At 51.4% G+C, this 20,706-nt stretch overlaps 1 protein-coding gene, 2 non-coding genes and 1 pseudogene across 4 annotated transcripts; all 4 read right to left on the bottom strand.

The window, feature by feature from the left end:
• Positions 1-2,294: 2,294 nt before the first annotated feature.
• EIF2B4 (eukaryotic translation initiation factor 2B subunit delta) lies at positions 2,295-11,581 on the bottom strand. 2 transcript variants are annotated; one of them, XM_053461307.1, is made up of 14 exons: positions 11,434-11,581; positions 10,541-10,581; positions 8,372-8,504; positions 8,016-8,234; positions 7,593-7,672; positions 6,526-6,567; positions 6,234-6,325; positions 5,430-5,544; positions 5,034-5,110; positions 3,902-4,004; positions 3,703-3,830; positions 3,184-3,361; positions 2,789-2,969; positions 2,295-2,679 (listed from the first exon to the last, which is right to left on the bottom strand). In XM_053461307.1, exons 1-14 carry the CDS (start codon positions 11,537-11,539, stop codon positions 2,480-2,482), a joined length of 1,695 nt encoding a protein of 564 aa, XP_053317282.1. In that variant the 5' UTR covers positions 11,540-11,581; the 3' UTR covers positions 2,295-2,479. The 2 variants fall into 2 exon arrangements, with proteins under 2 accessions (XP_053317282.1, XP_053317283.1); XM_053461308.1 differs by lacking the exon at positions 6,526-6,567.
• A 3,705-nt stretch (positions 11,582-15,286) lies between these two features.
• On the bottom strand, positions 15,287-15,405 carry LOC128487361 (uncharacterized; annotated as a pseudogene).
• A 507-nt stretch (positions 15,406-15,912) lies between these two features.
• On the bottom strand, positions 15,913-16,031 carry LOC128484928 (5S ribosomal RNA). Its single transcript, XR_008351288.1, has one exon. It is a non-coding gene; the product is annotated as a 5S ribosomal RNA (ribosomal RNA).
• A 179-nt stretch (positions 16,032-16,210) lies between these two features.
• Positions 16,211-16,329, bottom strand: LOC128485039 (5S ribosomal RNA). The gene has a single exon (XR_008351395.1). It is a non-coding gene; the product is annotated as a 5S ribosomal RNA (ribosomal RNA).
• Between the last annotated feature and the right edge of the window lie 4,377 nt (positions 16,330-20,706).

Raw genomic sequence — 20,706 nt, 5'->3', positions numbered from 1 at the left:
CAATGTAACCCCAGGACATGTAAGTAACACACACATGACACACACACTCCATCCATCACCCACCCCGGCAACACGCATTCCATGTCCACATACATGTGCTGACACCGCAGCCAATGTAACCCCGGGACGTGTAAGTAACACACACACACGACAGACACACTCCATCCATCACCCCGGCAACACGCATTCCATGTCCACATACATGTGCTGACACCGCAGCCAATGTAACCCCGGGACGTGTAAGTAACACACACACAACAGACACACTCCATCCATCACCCCGGCAACACGCATTCCATGTCCACATACATGTGCTGACACCGCAGCCAATGTCAAATGTAACCCCAGGACGTGTAAGTAACACACACATGACAGACACACACACTCCATCCATCACCCCGGAAACACGCATTCCATGTCCACATACATGTGCTGACACCGCAGCCAATGTCAAATGTAACCCCGGGACGTGTAAGTAACACACACATGACAGACACACACACTCCATCCATCACCCCGGAAACACGCATTCCATGTCCACATACATGTGCTGACACCGCAGCCAATGTCAAATGTAACCCCAGGACGTGTAAGTAACACACACATGACAGACACACACACTCCATCCATCACCCCGGAAACACGCATTCCATGTCCACATACATGTGCTGACACCGCAGCCAATGTCAAATGTAACCCCGGGACGTGTAAGTAACACACACACACGACACACACACTCCATCCATCACCCTGGCAACACGCATTCCATGTCCACATACATGTGCTGACACCGCAGCCAATGTCAAATGTAACCCCAGGACATGTAAGTAACACACACGACACACACACTCCATCCATCACCCCGGCAACACGCATTCCATGTCCACATACATGTGCTGATACCGCAGCCAATGTAACCCCAGGACATGTAAGTAACACACACATGACACACACTCCATCCATCACCCACCCCGGCAACACGCATTCCATGTCCACATACATGTGCTGACACCGCAGCCAATGTCAAATGTAACCCCAGGACATGTAAGTAACACACACATGACACACACACTCCATCCATCACCCACCCCGGCAACACGCATTCCATGTCCACATACATGTGCTGACACCCCAGCCAATGTAACCCCAGGACGTGTAAGTAACACACACATGACAGACGCACGTCACCGAGTCCAAATCTGGTAATTCCGCCCCGGGTGCCGTTTCGGGGATCTTCGAAGCCGTCCAGCGCAGTTACCCCATCAAACCAAATATTTTTGAAAACACCCCAAGGTATTTAACCCTTTCCATGCGTGAGATTCTACCGTGAGTGCTCGGTGTCGCTGAGCGCCTCGTTCATCGTCTCCTAAACTCTTTTATAGCGGGCGTCCGGCACCATGCAGCGCGTGCCGGATGTCGATGCCCCGGGGGTAGCCGGCCACGGCCCCGGATGCCGATCTTCTTGCTGAATGCCTCGACTTCCTACGCTTGTTTAATGAAGTGACGTGCCAGCCACGTCATAGGTCGTCATCTGACCGTTTTGTGTGACGTGCCTGACCCCCCCGCTCCATGCAGGCAGAACGTGTCTGTGTAATCAGATTGAACCCCACGCCCGGGGCAGTTGTCGGGGTTTGTACCCCTTCTGTGTTCATTTTACGAGCCTCCATGTCTTCAGGCTCATGGGAATGTCTTCGCCTTAACACTTACAGCGCCAGAAAGACCATAAAGCGTTATTACATGCATGAAACATGTACAAACTGATATTACGCCCCTCCCCCAATCTGCAGGATTATTCCTCCCCGTTGTAGCTGATTGATTGAGGGGGGTGGAAGGGGGAGAACCCCAGGACAGAGAGTAATGCTGGCTCTGCCACGGGCTGCCATCGATCTCGTACAGTCTCTTACAGACGCAGACGCCAACAACCATTCCCTAGAATGTTCTGTCCCGTCCATTCGCGTCGCGCCCGGCGTCCTCACTCGCGCACCGTCACTCACTCAGCACCGTCACTCACTCTCAATGCCTCCCTCCATTCTCAGCCAATTACATCCGCATCTTCATCTCTCTTTTCTGCTGTCTTTGATCTTCTTTCTTCACAGTGGGCACAAGAGAGTGCGGGCGAGCGAACGCGGGCACAAGAGAGTGCGGGCGAGCGAACGCGGGCACAAGAGAGTGAACGTGGAACCACAAATGTCGGACACGAATTCCGGGCTTTTTGCCTCGTTTTCGCCCGCTGCGTGGGGGGTCCGGCTTCGTCCTTTTTAACCAAAGATCACAGACTGAGCCAGACGCAGAGCACAAGCTGCCGGTAACTTTAATGAGGGAAACCCCTTTCAGATGAGTGCTCCGGCCCCCGGCCCCCCAGGCACGTCTCCCCCGCGTCCTTTATAAATAAACATCGTGGAAGAATCCCGCGGGGCCGACCTCCTGCGCGTCCAACAGTTTATTGGGCTGAGAAGACGAGGCCCCCTGGCCCCCGCGGCTACTGCTCCCCGCTCTTGACCCGCAGCACGACGGGCACAGAGGTGCACGGGATCATCCCCAGGTCCGTGATCACCAGATCCACCAGATCGGGCGGCGTGACGTCGTACACCAGGTTCAGGAGCCGCAGCGAGGGGTTCTTCTCCCACTGCTTCAGGGGACACCTGCCCTTCCGGCTCAGGATCAGGTCATCGGGGTCATCTGGAAACGAGACGGACGGGGTTAATAGCGAGCCGGCTGCACTGGCGCGGTGGGCACGGACCCGGTAACATTACCCGGGTATCGCATACGACTCGCGGGGGTCTCTTACCCAGCTCGTTGGACACGAAGGAGTCCGTCTGGACCTTCTCGCAAAACTTGTAGGTCTCGCAGCAGACGAGGACCGGCACGTTGTGGGCTTTGGCTAGCAGAGCGATCTGTGACGTGCCCACGCGGGACATGACGTATCCGTTGGCCAGCAGCGCGTGGGCCCCTAGGAACACTTTGGATACCTAAGGGGAACACACACCTTTACTGTGAGGTCACTTGCCCCTTAACAACCCCTGCCTTTCACCGCTCTGCCCCCTTCCTGCGCATTAACCCCCCCGGCGCCCGCTCTGCCCCCTTCCTGCGCATTAACCCCCCCGGCGCCCGCTCTGCCCCCTTCCCGCGCATTAACCCCCCCGGCGCCCGCTCTGCCCCCTTCCCGCACCAGCCAGTCCTTACCTCCGGCAGAATGTAGGAAATGGCGGCGATCAGAATGTACGTGCAGTGAACGCCGCAGCTCACCAGCCGCCGCAGGGTCTCCCTCCCCTCCAGCCGCGGACGGCTGTCGGCCACGATGACACGGAAGCTCTTCCCGTTCTTATGCGCTTCGCAGAGCGTGAAGGTCACCAGCGAGGAGCTGAGAAACCCACAGAGTCCGTTACATGCAGTCCCAGCCGTCACTTCCTCGGCCCACCACCTCCTGCAACCCCTCTGCCCGACAACCCTCTACGTGCCCCGGCCGCCTCTCCCCGAGCCCCAAGGACCCCCCGGCCGCCTCTCCCCGAGCCCCAATGGCCCTCCCCCCAAGTCCCAAGGTCCCCCGGGCCCCCCCCAAAGCCCCAAGGTCCCCCGGGCCCCCCCCCAAAGTCCCAAGGACGCCTGTCCCCAAGCCCCAAGGACCCCCAGCTGCCTGCCCCCGAATCCCATGGCCCCTGGCCCCCTTTTCCCCATTGTCAAGGGCCGCACAGCTCTACGCACCATCCGTAAACCAGAATGACGTCGTCCTGGCTGATTTTCTCCGATGCGTATTTGGAGATGGCCTGAGCCGCCAGGTGGATCTTCTCGCGGATGTAGCGGTCGATGTAGGAGAGCAGCGTGGCCTTCGCCTGAAAACAGAGTGACTTCTTACTACACCGAGCCCTCCGCGGCCCGAGGAGACGATCCGGCCCCCACTTACCTCGTCCTCCGCCCAGGAGGAGCTCGTGTTCAAGATCTCCTTCTTAATGCATTTAATCGCATTTCCCATGCTGGCCGACAGAGGGCGACACTGACTCAGGAAACTGCCGGAGAAAACAATATACTCTAATACACAGACGCCGGGAGCCCCTCCTAATACACAGACGCCGGGAGCCCCTCCTAATACACAGACGCCGGGACCCCCTCCTAATACACAGACGCCGGGACCCTCACCCCTCCTAATACACAGACGCCGGGACCCTCACCCCTCCTAATACACAGACGCCGGGAGCCCCTCCTAATACACAGACGCCGGGAGCCCCTCCTAATACACGGACGCCGGGACCCCCTCCTAATACACGGACGCCGGGAGCCCCTCCTAATACACGGACGCCGGGACCCTCACCCCTCCTAATACACAGACACCGGGACCCTCACCCCTCCTAATACACAGACACCGGGGCCCTCACCCCCCTAATACACAGACACCGGGACCCTCACCCCTCCTAATACACAGACCCCGGGACCCTCACCCCTCCTAATACACAGACCCCGGGACCCTCACCCCTCCTAATACACAGACACCGGGACCATCATCCTCCTAATACACAGACACCGGGACCCTCACCCCTCCTAATACACAGACACCGGGACCCTCACCCCCCTAATACACAGACACCGGGACCCTCATCCTCCTAATACACAGACACCGGGACCCTCACCCCTCCTAATACACAGACACCGGGACCCTCACCCCCCTAATACACAGACACCGGGACCCTCATCCCCCTAATACACAGACACCGGGACCCTCACCCCTCCTAATACACAGACCCCGGGACCCTCACCCCTCCTAATACACAGACACCGGGACCCTCACCCCTCCTAATACACAGACACCGGGACCATCACCCCTCCTAATACACAGACACCGGGACCCTCACCCCTCCTAATACACAGACACCGGGACCCTCACCCCTCCTAATACACAGATACCGGGACCCTCACCCCTCCTAATACACAGACACCGGGACCCCCTCCTAATACACAGACACCGGGACCCTCACCTCCTCCTAATACGCAGACACCGGGACCCTCACCCCCTCCTAATACACAGACACCGGGACACGCACCTGATATAAGGCTTCAGTTTGTTGACGAGGTCCCGCGAGAGCTCTTCGTGAGGGGGGGTGCTATAATCCCGAATGACCTGCGGTATTATATAAGGAGAGGTTATTAACCCCCTGTCTGTCTATAGGGTGAAGGCCGTATCGCCCTCTGTCCTGTATTAGGGGACGTTGTTTATGTACAGCAGCGGATGGGGAGCGGGCAGCGAGACGGCGCAGGATCTGCTCCAGATACCGGCTCGGAGAGTAGGCAGTGATGGCGGCCGTGTGGGGTCTGTTTGGGACACAGGGCTCAGAGATTAGGGGTACATCCGGTGTGGGGTCAGGGCGCAGGCAGTGAGGGGTCTCCGCGAGGCAGGGCAGGATGAGGACGTCACGCAGGAAGCTAGAGCCGGGAAGTACCTGTTTGAAGCAGTGCAGCAGCGCAATGCAGCGAGAGTTGGAGCCGCTGATGATTCCCTGAGAGTACTGCAGGCCGAGTCGGACCACCGCCGGGTGTATCACGGAAGACGGGATACTGAGAGAGACAGGGCGACAAATCACCCACCCATCACCTACACATCCCACTGCGGGGTGACAAACAGACGGGAGCTACGGGACACGGAGCCGGCCCCTCCCACTGCGGGGTGACACAAACAGAAGGGAGCTACGGGACACGGAGCCGGCCCCTCCCACTGCGGGGTGACACAAACAGAAGGGAGCTACGGGACACGGAGCCGGCCCCTCCCACTGCGGGGTGACACAAACAGAAGGGAGCTACGGGACACGGAGCCGGCCCCTCCCACTGCGGGGTGACACACACAGAAGGGAGCTACGGGACACGGAGCCGGCCCCTCCCACTGCGGGGTGACACACAGACGGGAGCTATGGGACATGGAGCCGGCCCCTCCCACTGCGGGGTGACACAGACAGAAGGGAGCTATGAGACAAGGAGCCGGCCCTCCCACTGCGGGGTGACACAGACAGAAGGGAGCTATGGGACAAGGAGCCGGCCCCTCCCACTGCGAGGTGACACAGACAGAAGGGAGCTATGAGACAAGGAGACGGCCCTCCCACTGCGGGGTGACACAGACAGAAGGGAGCTATGGGACATGGAGCCGACCCTCCCACTGCGGGGTGACGAAGAAAGGAGATTTGGGACAGGGAGGTGGCTCCTCCCATTGCGGGGCGACAGGAAGTTGTGCGGAGCAGGGCCTGCGCACTCACCTCATCTGCTGCGTGAGAGGAATCCTCCGGCTGTACTGGTGGAGATGGGAGAACATGCTGACCTTGGCCCCGTAGTCCTGGCGGAGAGGAACCTGCGGAGGGCAGAGGAGTGAGTGGTGGGAGAGGAGCTGGCGGTCTCCCTGGGACTGCACAATTCGCAAAAACCCCCCCCGGAGCGCGGAAAGTGTCACTGTTTCCGGGGTTATAGGCGATAAAGTTACAGCACTTTCAACCGGCAGAGGCTTCAGGGACATGAAGCGGTTAACACACTCTGAGCACACGGCCTACAGACCTGCACCTCCGGGGCCGGAGAGCACCGCCTGCCCGCCACCGCCTGCCGAGGGAGAAGGGATCGGAAAATCAACGAGTGGACTGCTGAGGCTTTAACCCCGTAAGGACCGGGCTGTTTTTTTCTTTTTGCACCCTTTGGGACCGAGGCTGTTTTAACCCTTTTGCGGAGCTCGTGTTCAGCTGTACTTTTCCCCTCACTCATTTACTGAACCCACACACGTTATATATTGGTTTTTCTTCAGATACCATAGTTTTGATCATATTATCTAATTTCCCATTTAAAAAAAAGTAGCGTTTTTTTTTTCCAAATCTGGTAAATCTCCCCCCCATGTGCTATTTTGGGTATCTTTGAAGCCGGCCAATACAATTCACCCCATCAAATCATATATTTTTGAAAACTAAACACCCCGAGGTATTTCAAATGCTGGTATTTTAACCCTTTCCATGCACTAATTCTACTACCACCTGTCAAACTTTGCGATAGTCATTTATTCTGTGTTTTTTTATCACTAAAATTGTACTTCGGGTATAAATTTACAGCTCCAGGTATAGGACACTTTCAAACAAGACCCCAATATGTGTCCAGCAACATCTCCCGAGTACACTGATACCCCACATGCAGGGGTTTGTCTGGCGTTTGGGATTTAAAATGCCACATTTGGGAAGGGCGCTCCCCCCCCATTTTGGTCAGTCTGTGCCTATGCCCTATCTTTGAGCCCGGCCGCTCCAATTTTCCCCATCAAACCATTCATTTTTTTTTAAAATTAGACACCCCTTGGGTATTTGAAATGCTTTTACTTTAACTCTTTCCATGTCAAGATTTTCCATGTCGATCACTTTCTAAGCTTGTTTAATGACATGACGTGTCAGGCACGTCATATGACGTTAAGTGAGGTGCCTGACCCGTCAATGAACGTCAAGGGGTTAACTATATGCCACAGTGACAGTATAGTGGGTTAAAAAGGGGTTCAGACACGGGCATGAGAGGCACAATGTAGGGTGGGTGCTGAGGGGCGGGTACAGGGCGATGCTGAGGGGAGAGTGCCCTGGGCTTCTGGAGGCTCCCACCTGCTGACGTTCCAGTTTCTTTGCCAGCTTCTTCTGTGCCGCCGGGTCATCCACTTGGACGCGTTCAGGAAGACGCTTTACTGCAAGGAGAGAACCAGCGCTAAAACAACTGAACTGCAAATCACTGAGGACCCGGGGGCCCGGATTACAAATCACCGGGGGCCCGGATTACAAATCACCGGGGGCCCGGGTTACAAGTCACCGGGGGCCCGGATTACAAGTCACCGGGGGCCCGGGTTACAAGTCACCGGGGGCCCGGATTACAACGCAGCATGGGATCCAGGGCATGGCATTCAGAAGCCACATGGGAGGTGTAACTCCATACAAATGTTCTGCCCCCACCCCCCCTGACTCTATTGCATTTACCCTCGTGTTCTGCCACGCTTCCCACCCGCCTGTTGTGCCATGCTGCCCACGTCTGACCTTCAACTGGTGCCGTCTTGACCTTGTTCTGCCCCGGCACCGGGCCGACCTCTGTCTTCTTCTGTTGCTTATGCGCACGCTCTGCCTCTTGCTTGGCCCGCCGCTCGGCTCGCAGCTCCGACTTACTCTTCCCTCCTCCAGCAGGCACCTCAACCGCTGCACCTGCAGGTGGCGCCACATTGGTGGGCAGAGTGGCAGGGGGGGTGGCGGGCTGGGTATCTAACAGAGAAACGCAGACAAGTCAGTAATGAACGAGTTACCTCTCAGCCTGGAGGCCAGCTCTCGCTTGCCTCACACGCCCGCTCACCCCACACCTTTACATGTGCCCTCCTGCTGCTCCCCGGGGCCGTACATACGCGGTAACGTGCTTGCAACCTTTGGAGCATCCTTGGTAGGCTCAGCTGGGCTTTTTTCCTTGTTCTTTTTCTGCTGTTTCTTTTCTTTTCGAAGGCGAAGCTTCTCCTCCTTGGACAGCTCTGGACCGTCCACCTAGCGCACCGGACACAGTGACAAGCGGCTTCATAGCAGACACACCGGCTCGCAATAACAAGCAGCAGGACACAACAAGCAGCAAGTCACACACACAACAAGCAGCAAGTCACACACACAACAAGCAGCAAGTCACACACACAACAAGCAGCAAGTCACACACACGACAAGCAGCAAGTCACACACACGACAAGCAGCAAGTCACACACACGACAAGCAGCAAGTCACACACACAACAAGCAGCAAGTCACACACACAACAAGCAGCAAGTCACACACACAACAAGCAGCAAGTCACGCACACAACAAGCAGCAAGTCACGCACACACAACAAGCAGCAAGTCACGCACACAAGCAGCAAGTCACGCACACAACAAGCAGCAAGTCACGCACACACAACAAGCAGCAAGTCACGCACACACAACAAGCAGCAAGTCACGCACATAACAAGCAGCAAGTCACACACACAACAAGCAGCAAGTCACACACACAACAAGCAGCAAGTCACACACACACAACAAGCAGCAAGTCACACACACAACAAGCAGCAAGTCACACACACAACAAGCAGCAAGTCACACACACAACAAGCAGCAAGTCACACACACAACAACAAGCAGCAAGTCACACACACAACAACAAGCAGCAAGTCACACACACAACAACAAGCAGCAAGTCACGCACACACAACAAGCAGCAAGTCACGCACACAACAAGCAGCAAGTCACACACACAACAAGCAGCAAGTCACGCACACACAACAAGCAGCAAGTCACACACACAACAAGCAGCAAGTCACACACACAACAAGCAGCAAGTCACACACACAACAAGCAGCAAGTCACACACACAACAAGCAGCAAGTCACACACACAACAAGCAGCAAGTCACACACACGACAAGCAGCAAGTCACACACACAACAAGCAGCAAGTCACGCACACGACAAGCAGCAAGTCACGCACACGACAACAAGCAGCAAGTCACGCACACACAACAAGCAGCAAGTCACGCACACAACAAGCAGCAAGTCACACACACAACAAGCAGCAAGTCACGCACACACAACAAGCAGCAAGTCACGACCACACACACAACAAGCAGCAAGTCACGCACACAACAAGCAGCAAGTCACACACACACAACAAGCAGCAAGTCACACACACACAACAAGCAGCAAGTCACACACACAACAACAAGCAGCAAGTCACGCACACACAACAAGCAGCAAGTCACACACACAACAAGCAGCAAGTCACACACACAACAAGCAGCAAGTCACACACACAACAAGCAGCAAGTCACACACACAACAAGCAGCAAGTCACACACACAACAAGCAGCAAGTCACACACACACAACAAGCAGCAAGTCACGCACACAACAAGCAGCAAGTCACACACACAACAAGCAGCAAGTCACGCACACAACAAGCAGCAAGTCACGCACACAACAACAAGCAGCAAGTCACGCACACAACAAGCAGCAAGTCACGCACATGCTTCAGGCTGACCAACTCCCGCCCATCAAGATGAGAGACCTCTCCCCAAACACTGTCCACCCAGTCACAGAACAGCACACAGCTCCCTGGCCAATCATCTACCAAGGGGCAGCGCCCTGGCCAATCACAGAGTACCAGATGCCCAGATCTCCCTCCATTGGATAGCGCCTGACCAATTATCGGGAGATGGAATAGCCTCCCAGCACAAATGGCTGTCACATTACAGGACTGTAGGCATGTCCGAGTAACAATCTGTGAATAAAAGTTAACGAATGCAGGTCACATGGGTCGTGGTCACAGCCTATCCAGCCGTGTAGTTACGATAAAACCTGAGCCTCGTGTGATTGGTCAGGAGCTGCCCGATGGGGTCGTAACGCGTGGTGTCATTAGGCAGAATGGAGACATCTCTGCTCTTTACGTGATTGGTCAGGAGCCGATGGTTGGAGAATTTAAATATTACTAACGCACACATTCCCCAGCACTGTTCCATGCAGCCATGGCACACGGACCACTAGAACATGCATGACAAGGCGGTACCTTCACATGGTGATGCTCTGTCTTCTTCACTTTACTGCCTCCTATGACAGAGATAAAAGTTAGTAAACTGGACTCCACAGAGACCACTCAGACCGGGGGACTCCACAGAGACCACTCAGACCGGGGGACTCCACAGAGACCACTCAGACCGGGGGACTCCACAGAGACCACTCAGACCGGGGGGGGGAATCCACAGAGACTGGGTGATCAGACAACAGGATGACGTGTTTACATATATGGGGTTTGACGGTCACGTCTCAGGGGCTCCGTGGCCCATTTCCGAGATGCTGAGATAAGAGGCTCAGAATCAACTGGGGAACCTGGCTGGGCTGAGAGGGTCGGGTTCAGTTAGGAAGCTATAAGGGTCAAATAAGGGGCCTAGAAGCAGATAGGGGTCAATTGGGGGCTGCCAGGTACAGTTATGGGGTACCCGGGTCACATGGGGGCTCCCAGGCTCAGTCGGGGGTACCCGCGTCACATGGGGGCTGCCAGGCTTAGTTCTGGGGTCCCCGGGTCACACAGGGCTGCCAGGCTTAGTTCTGGGCTGCCCGGGTCACATAGGGGATGCCAGGCTCAGTCGGGGGTACCCGGGCCACATAGTGGATGCCAGGCTTAGTTCTGAGGTCCCCGGGTCACACAGGCTCAGTTATGGGTACCCGGGTCACATAGGGGATGCCAGGCTCAGTCGGGGGTACCCGGGTCATATGGGAGCTGCCAGGCTCAGCTGGGGGGGTACTCGGTTTACAGGGGGGCTGCCAGGCTCAGCTGGGGGGTACTCGGTTTAAAGGGGGGCTGTCAGGCTCAGCTGGGGGTACGCGGCCCACATGGGGGCTGCCAGGCTCAGTTATGGGGCTTCCGGGTCACATGGCGGTTGCCAGGTTGTGCTGTCTCACCGCGTTCGGAGGCCTCCATGCCTGCTGCCTTGTTTTCTCCTCCCCGGGACTCCCTGTCACTGATCTCCGCGAGCACACAGCGCAGCCCCGCGGCCGGAGGACACATCTACCATACCAAAGCCGGGCAAAGGCGAGTTGAACTCCTGGCAAAACGGACCAATCCACGCGCAGAGCTCAGAGCACATGATAAATCCCCTCCTTTCCTAGCGGCAGCCATCTTTGGTGTGGGCAAGCACAGCCATAACCTATGACAGAAAGTTGAGTCATATATCAAGAGATTATCATCCCCTGGACTACAACTCCCAATGTGCATAGCCTACTCCTGAAAACTGAGCATTCTGGGAGTTGTAGTCCACTTAGAACTCCCTGCTGCCAGCAGTGCCTTAAATAAATGTTAGTATAGAGTATAAAGTGCCTGTGTATCGCAAGGGGTTAATAAAACAGCAATTTATACAGCTAACTGGCTCACATTTTCTAGGACAGTCCCTAGTTGTTTCTCTTTCCTCACATCACTGCATTTGCCCAGCAATTTTAGCCAGTATCAGCGGGTGACCCCACCAGACCGCAGAACACGTATGTATTTCACATGTTACTGTATATGGCATGTACGTGTGTGACTCCCTTCTACGATTTTTTACACGTGAAATGTATGAGTCCCGGGACACATGGCTGCTGTGGTCTCCCCTGTGTGGACGTTAGAGGACACCCCGTAATTATTGTGCTAAGAAGCTGCGAGCAGATAGCTGCCGACTGCCCCAAATCTGTCCGGAGATGTCACCTACGCAAAGTGCTGCCCTGCTGTGCGAGGGGTATATCAGTACAAACGAGTGCCCAGAATGCCCAATGCAGAACCAGTGTCATAATGTTATTAGTAAATTAACCCTGTAAATACGGCGGGTTTTGATCATTTTGGGTCTGTTCACTAATGAGTAGTTGGTCTGAGCAGCAAGTTTCTGCAGGCGTTTTCGGTGACCCTTCTGCCTACTTTATCTGCCCTTATCTGCTCCATCTGTCAGGCCCTAGTTGCCCCTATCTGTCACACCACAGACTGAGCAGCCCGCTGTCTCTCACTCGCACACTCTAATACCCCCCTCTCCTCTTCCGTCTTTCCCTTAACCCTTTGCTGCAGGTTTTCCATTACATTTTCTCCAAGTTTCCTTAACAACCATCAGGTTCCCGGTGTCATAGGTCCAGCCGTCGTATTGGCTCCCAAGTATCCCTACTTAGTCTGGCCAGCCTCTCTCCCCTGCAATGATGCCCCTCTCTCCTCCCTGATGCCCTTCTTTCCTCCCCTGATGCCTCTCTACTCCTCTTATACACCTCTTTCCTCCCCTGATGCCCCTCTTTTCTAGGAGGTCAGAATGTTTGCTGGGTATGAGGGGATCGCAGGGTTCTACAGCCCTAAAAGCCCCGATAATGTGTATAGAAACGGCTGCTGGTGCTGTAGGAATTTGCATCCAGTTTCCGGGGCTCATTTACTTTGGCCTTGTTCTGGTTCTCTGTGCTCTCCTATCATGCCTGTCCCTTGCTGTATATAAGTGGCCCTGACTGAGTATTTTGTTTCTTTGCTTGGTTTCCCACTTCCAGGCTCTCGAGGTAGGGGTAGCCGGACCAATTCCAGAGCATGTCTTGGCACGGTGAGGAAATGGCCCGGGTTACCCTGGGCTTCTCAGGGGACTTGCTACCTGATGTGAAGAGCAGGAAAAAGCCCTGCAGAAGCGCACAAACTTTGTTTTTAATATAAGCGAGGTTTACTTTATTTTTAATATAAGCGAGGTTTACTTTATTGTTTGGTTTTAAGCAAAAAAAACATTGACTGCCGCTTTATAACTGCCTGTGGATGTGCTTTTTGTCTCCCAATACTGGTGATGTTCGCTTCCTGGAAGCTGAAATGGGTGGCAGCCTGTGGCAGAGCTGGCATTATCTCATCAATTTCCTCTCCTGAAGTTTTAAGGCTGCTTGAACCAATCAACTGCAATCGGCAACGGGGGGGGGGGATGATAATTTAATGGGGAGGAATAATCCTGCAGATGATGATGGCCGGGCCTCATAAAATGGGTTTCTAATATGTATATGTGATTTCTTTTAATCTATAAACTCCGTTCCATGGGTAAGTAAGGTTTGTGTTTAGGTCTTGTCAGATCTCTTATGCTGGAAATCACGTATATTATAATTTTGCATATTATATGTCCGCGCCATCTTGTTTTCTTTACAATCACATAAAGCGTATAGTTTCCTATGCTGAGAACAAATTAAATCATTAAATTTATGGTCTATCTATTCCGGTCGAGAGGGAAGGTCGTAGAATGTAAATTTCCACTAAACATCTGAAATTGATACTTAAGTAGGTATTATATTTTAAGGCAAGTTATAATCTTAGCTTTCCCTATTATAATCGTTTTGAGTAAGACAAATATGCTTTAGTACATCTCAATATTTTAAATAGATAAGAATATTTTTAGGGTGTTGAGAAAACTAACCTATCCCTAATTATTTTCTGGGCTAGTAAGTCACTTTAATGGTCAAACATGTTTAAATAAATGATAAAAACAATTTAAAAAAAATAAAAAAATAAAACAAAATAGTCTGAAGCCAGATGGTCTGGGAAAACTTTGGCTGACACTATCTTTGCTAAATGGTAATAAAAATTTCGGCCTTTGAAGTAATTTTCAGCATGTTTTTGCGTTAACTATTAAAAACCACTAAAAGAGTCTCTGCTTGGTGAATAATAGCAAATTTAGTAGAAATGTGCTATATCACATGACAAAGTTCCTAATTATAATAAGACATCCCTGATCCTGATTGGAGGGTTTTAGTCGATGGGAGTGGATAAGCTTTGTCGCCTCACCTAGTTATTAGATACTCTTCATGTTTACTATCTTCTCCCGGCTAATTGAAATTTGATTTAAGAAAATTTCCACTGAAATTGATAATTCCTTTTCAGCAGAGAACAGTTGGATTCCAGCAACAAGAGGTGATAAATAGAATGTTATTTTTTTGTTTTTTAAATAAAGGTGAATAAGTCACATATAAATTATGTGGGGGGGGGAGAACCCTCCACTCAGGATTAGAATAGGAGAGGAATTATTAAACGCTCACCTACATCTAGCAGACAAACCAGAAGACTTGCTTTCCCACAGAAATCTTTTAGTGCTTACCAGCTGTAAGCAATAATCGGGTTTCCAACCTCATGCTGATGAGTCCCATGAATGTCATGATATATTTTTATATGGTTTGTAGATAATGTTTCTGGTTTATTTTTTGTACTCCACACGGATCATATAGATATTTTATAGATTTTTCCCAATATCTATAGTTGTGGAATAATATCTCGTTTTGAATTATACATTTTGGGGGATCTTTGGATCAGAGATAGAAAATAGGGTATCTGTCACAAAGCTTAGCTTTCGAGATAAGACGAGATCGGCTGCTTTCAGGGTGGTATGGCTGCAGGCGTGAAAGTGTTTTGTTTTGTTTTACTCCTCTTCTTCTGTTGCTGCTGCTTGTCACACAGAGAATTATAAGCCCCTGGGACAGGACAGAGAAGGTGAGAAGGTTCAAATAAGGGCTTTAAAGCTTTGATGATAAGGAAGAAACACATGTGAGAAATGGAACAGCCTACAACACCTGGTATTCCCAGGAAGACTCCCCTTCAGGTACTAATCAGGCCCAAACCTGCTTAGCTTTTGAGAGCAGACGAGATCTTCTGTTGCTGCTGCTTGTCACACAAATAATATTATAAGCAATGGGACAGGACAGAGACGGTGAGAAGGTTCAACTACGGGCTTAAAGCTTTGATGATGAGCAAGAAACACATGGCAAAAAGCTCTCCCCGGACTGTGAGAAAACAAAAAGCCTACAACACCTGGTATTTTCAGGTGGTCTCCCATCCAGGTACTAACCAGGCCCAACCCTGCTTAGCTTCCGAGATCAGACGAGGTTGGGCAAATTCAGGGTGGTATGGCTGCAGGCATGAAAGTGGCTTGTTTTTACTCCTCTTCTTCTGTTGCTTCTGCTTGTCACACAAAGAAAATTATAAGCAATGGGACAGGACAGAGACGGTGAGAAGGTTCAACTAAGGGCTTAAAGCTTTGATGATGAGTAAGAAACACATGGTGAAAAGCTCTCCCCGGACTGTGAGAAAAGAAAATGCCTGCAACACCTGGCGTTCCCAGATGGTCTCCCATCCAGACACTAACAAGGCCCAAACCTGCTTAGCTTCTAAGATCAGACAAGACCAGGTGCTTTCAGGGTGATACGGCCAAATTGTGAAAGCGTTTTATTTTACTCCTCTTGTGCTGCTGCTGCTGCTGCTGCTGCTGCTGCTTGTTGTTGTTGTTGTTGTCACGCACACAAAGAGAATTATAACACCTGGGACAGGACAGAAAAGGTGAGAAGGTTCAAATAAGGGCTTAAAGCTTTGATGATGAGCAAGAAACACATGGCAAAAAGCTCTCCCCGGACTGTGAGAAAAGAAAAAGCCTACAACACCTGGTATTCCCAGGCGGTCTCCCATCCAGGTACTAACCAGGCCCAACCCTGCTTAGCTTCCGAGATCAGACGAGATCGGGCGCTTTCAGGGTGGTATGGCCGCAGGTGTGAAAGTTTTTTATTTTACTTCTCTTATTCTGTTGCTGCTGCTTGTCACACAAAGAGAATTATAAGGCCTGGGACAGGACAGAGAAGGTGAGAAGGTTCAAATAAGGGTTTAAAGCTTTGATGATGAGCAAGAAACACATGGCAAAAAGCTCTCCCCGGACTGTGAGAAAAAATTAAAAGCCTACAACACCTGGTATTCCCAGGAGGTCTCCCATCCAGGTACTAACCAGGCCCAACCCTGCTTAGCTTCCAAGATCAGACGAGATCGGGCGCTTTCAGGGTGGTATGGCCGCAGGTGTGAAAGAGTTTTATTTTACTTCTCTTATTCTGCTGCTGCTGCTGCTGCTGCTGCTTGTCGTCAGACAGAAAGAATTATAAGCCCTGGGACAGGACAGAGAAGGTGAGAAGGTTCAAATAAGGGTTTAAAGCTTTGATGATGAGCAAGAAACACATGGCAAAAAGCTCTCCCCGGACTGTGAGAAAAGAAAAAGCCTACAATACCTGGTATTACCTGGTATTCGTGGGCATAACATCAGCTTGGCGGGTCTATGCAGAGCCGGATCGGTGGCTACCAAATTACGTAGGCCAGTCCTGGGCCAGGTCCATGTATGAAATTCCAAAACTCATAGAAAGCTGCAAGAGAAAAAACAAGGTATCAAACAACATGGCATGGAACGCATCCCACTCTCTTCCCCCCCTTTTAACTTTCTGGGGATTTTTTTTTAGGTAATAATAATGAATTGGGAATGATTTTACGGAGACTTCAGATTCTGCTTCAGTGTTTGCTGCTGAGGGACCGCTTTGGACTTTGATTTATGGAGTTATTGTTGAGGCCGGTTATTGAGTCCTAGATGACCCAGAACATGTTTAGCAAGTCGCGCACATGTACACGGCACGGTGTATGTATGATGAGGCATATCAACCTGATTACTGAACCTTGATATTAAAATGAACAATGGCCTCTAGAGTGCTTCTTATACAGACGCCTTATAGTTTGAGCAAACTTGGTTTCTTTCATTTTTCATGTAAACCTGCTGAGGGTCTCATAGAAGACATCACCTGTGATTTGTGATCGGAATCTAAGTATACCTGGGTTTTTTTTGTTTTGTTTTTTTCTTTATACACGATGGGTGTAAGAATGGACAGGGTTCAATTGTATATAATACAAAACTGCATAACACTACTAATAAAGGGTTATTACAAACGGAGCGCTGCACATTATTTATCTTTTGTTTATTTTGTTTTAATGCACAGCCATATACATGTATGTAATAAATCAGGAGAAAGACGTACCCAAGTTCTAAGGGGGTGCCGTACATCATTGCGCTGCGCATGATTGCATTAATAAACGTCTTAAAGCTTCTTCATTATGGCTGGAGACAGCTGGGGTTCAGGAAGCACCCCAAAATAAAGCATACATGCGTATGAGCTCTACTTATGTCATGGAACAAATGACAGACGCTCAGCCCTGGAAACAGGAAAATTATAAATGTTTGACATAAAGACGGGCGAGGTTACAGCATTTCCCAGGGCTCACCGCCCTTCATCGCGCCCCATCACACCTCTCTAGGAATCTGGGAGTTGTGTAATAGCCTCAGAGTCATCAGCAGGCGTCTCCTGCATCAGGCAAATAGCGCACGGACATAGAAATTCACATTGCATTCACATGTCCTCGTCTGTAACTCACAAAAATTCCAGTTACTGGCGCTTGCAATGTCAGGGCATGTAATCGGAGTCAAGTCTGGTCTTTCGAGAGACTCAGGATAATATTAAATGTATGCTTGCTAATGCACGGAGCCTAAATAACAAAATGGGGGAACTAGAGGCAATAGCATTTACTAAGCAGTATTTTTTTTTTGTATTTAAGTTTATTATACAAAACTGGTTATGGTAAAACAGACATCAACCTGTTTTAGCAGGAATACAAAGATCAGTAATATTAGCACAGATAGACGATAAGCAGTACTGCGACGCAGCGCAGGGCAATACACGTTACAGTACGACTTCAGTTTACGGAAAGCTCAGTAGAAGCAGTGTACAATTACATTCCCAGACGTGGCACATATGGTTAGCACTTTAGTGGAACATAACCTGGGGAAATGGGGGGGAAAGGGGGCCGAGGAGGACGGGGCTAGTCTTCAGCCTCTAGACTGTCCTTGAGAGAGTAGTCTCTCAGCAGGCTGTGGATAAGCCTGCGGCAGTCACGGACTGTGACCTGCTCCCTCCTCAGCGCCAGGCGGTTCCTGGCAAACCATAGAGCGTCCTTCACGCAGCACATGAGGCGCCAAGCATCCTCGATGGCGCTCTCCGTGTGTGTCCCTGGGAAAAGTCCGTAAAGTACCAAATGGTAGGACAGGTACTTTCTCTCGATAGAGTCCTTGAGATCCAGCTCCAGGGCTCTGAACAAGGCCTGTGCAAACAGGCACTGCCAGAACAAGTGGAGGGAAGTCTCCTCCTCCACAATGCACTGTGGGCAGTGTCTATATCTGCACAGCCCCCTGGCATGCATAAATGTCCTTAGGGGGAGGCCTCCCTGAATGGCCATCCATGCAATGTCTTTATGTCTGTTGGTTAGCCTGCTCGACGACACGTTAGCCCAGACAGTCTTGGCTGTGGCGTCAGGGAGCCCTGGGATGTTCTCGATAGTGTCTTTGGCTCTGATGAGCTTGTGGATCACACGGGGTAACCACAAGTCTGGTTTAACTCCCTCCAGTTGGTGCTCCCTTACAAATTTGCCCACGTCCGAGTAGAACCAGGGCATGGTCCAATTGTGAGGGACGGAGCTGTCCCACTTTAGCTGCCTCCAGAGGGGCAGCAGGAAGAAGCGAGACATGGAGTTTCCAGCAGAGCCTTTCACTGCGTCTCTGAGAGTCCTGCGCACGCAGTTGCACACAAAGAGGGTCCTCTAAGCAGTATGATATAACGGGCGTACCAGAAACATGCAGCCATGCAGCCTCTCCCATCTTTCTGGCTGGCTACCAATATTATTGGTTCTGATGGCATGCTCGTGTACATTTGTGTGGTTTTCTATTATAACTAATTTGCATATGATCGGCATACTGTATTTTGCATATGGTGTGATGCATGCTGGTCATAACTCACCGCCAGGGTATTGAAAGGCTCTTGGAGGCTGGTAGTGATTGTTTCCCCAATTAAGTTAGTTGCTGTTTTGTCTCAATATGAGTTCTGTGGTTTTTACCAGAGGCTTCTAAAACAAGCTGAGTGCTGACTGTGGGGGCTCCTAGGTGTCCGTTCAGCTTGGTTCTTTTTCTAAGCCTTTTGCTTTGGCTTGTTTAGACCACTAGACCTGTTTATGGCTCCCCTTGGCTGAAAAGTCTTCCTGGGCTGCATCTTCCCAGCTGGGATGGTTGTGGATTAGCAGGTTCTTGGGTCTGAAGGGGCTGCTGCATGCAGTTCTCTAGTTTAACTATATGGAGCTTGTGATGGATCGTCCTGTGACCCAGACTGGACACATCTGCCTGTCAGCTCCTTCCCTCTCCCAGTAAGCGGACACGCTGTGGCTGTCTGAAGAAAGCAGTCACAGACCAGTGCTTCCCACAATCATGAGACAGAACTTCATGCTTTGAGGTTAAAAACAGAACTCTCTTTATTACAAACACACAGAATTTATATACAATCTCCATTCACTGTGCACCGAACCCAACCCCCAATCCTATCAACCACATCCCATCACAAATCCCATCAGCCACATCCCCTCACAAATCCCATCAGTATACAGGGGATGTATCAGGTGAGGGGATTAAGGGATACAATGGGTTCCCCCACCTGTGTTATCCCCCCTGTAGTGCGGGGGCCGACAGGGCTGTGCTGGCTGATTAAGAGCCCCAGCCGGATTATAGGATCGTCTCTTTGAAGGCCGGAGCTGCAGCCACATTCAAACCGGGTACACATAAATATAATAATAATAATAACAGTGAAGATCAGACAGGGTTCTTCACAGAGCTGTGGCCCCTCTGCCTGCTTGGTGTAAAAATAGATTTAAAAAAAAAATGAGATAAGCCTTGGGTAAGATCAAGTGAGTACCTGTGAGAGAGGGAAAGCTTGGTTCTCTGGCCTTAGGGCTGGCGAGGGTGTCAGAGAGCCTGAGGTGTTATAGCGTCCCCTAGCACGGATCCACTGGGACACTCGGCACTGTGATGTGTTTTGGGGCACACTTTTCTCATTTTGCACGGGTTGGTAAGCGTGTTGTATTCACCTTGGATCCTCTCATGATGCACTTGGCTGGTGGTGGAGAGTGAATTTTGAATCTTACCTGCCATTGGCTGGGGCCTGTGATAGTTTCACTGGCACTTTGTTTTGGATTCAGAGCACGATCGATTTTGGGTTTCGGTAGTGAGTTAAGCACCATTGGGTCGCCTGAAGCCACAGTGAAGCTGAGCCCCCCGAAGACTCAGTCCAGTATTGGTGGGGGGAGAGGTGTGTGCATTCTGGCCCCTACTTCCCCTAAGAAGGTATTCAGTGGATCTCCTCTTGGGAAGATCTGGCCCACCCAGAAGACTTAGATTGGGGACTCGGCTCCACTGTGGCCTCCACGGTTTGGATCACTGCAGCACCATGTTCATGATTTGATTAAAATATGAAGACGACAACTGAAGAGCGCAACCTGAGGCTCTCAAAAAAAAATAAAAAAAAATATATATATATATATATATA

Source organism: Spea bombifrons, chromosome 3 (assembly GCF_027358695.1).
Source record: "Spea bombifrons isolate aSpeBom1 chromosome 3, aSpeBom1.2.pri, whole genome shotgun sequence".
Lineage (NCBI taxonomy): Eukaryota > Metazoa > Chordata > Amphibia > Anura > Pelobatidae > Spea > Spea bombifrons.
This window is presented reverse-complemented; position numbering and strand designations above follow the sequence as displayed.

Excerpts from the sequence above, each read along its gene's own strand:
- EIF2B4 (XM_053461307.1), bottom strand. The coding sequence starts at position 11,539 with ATGTGTCCTCCGGCCGCGGGGCTGCGCTGTGTGCTCGCGGAGATCAGT. Across the intron at positions 7,673-8,015 it reads CAAGACGGCACCAGTTGAAG|TAAAGCGTCTTCCTGAACGC; the intron begins GTCAGACGTGGG and ends CTCTCCTTGCAG. Across the intron at positions 6,568-7,592 it reads AGAAACTGGAACGTCAGCAG|GCGGTGGCGGGCAGGCGGTG; the intron begins GTGGGAGCCTCC and ends CTCCCTCGGCAG.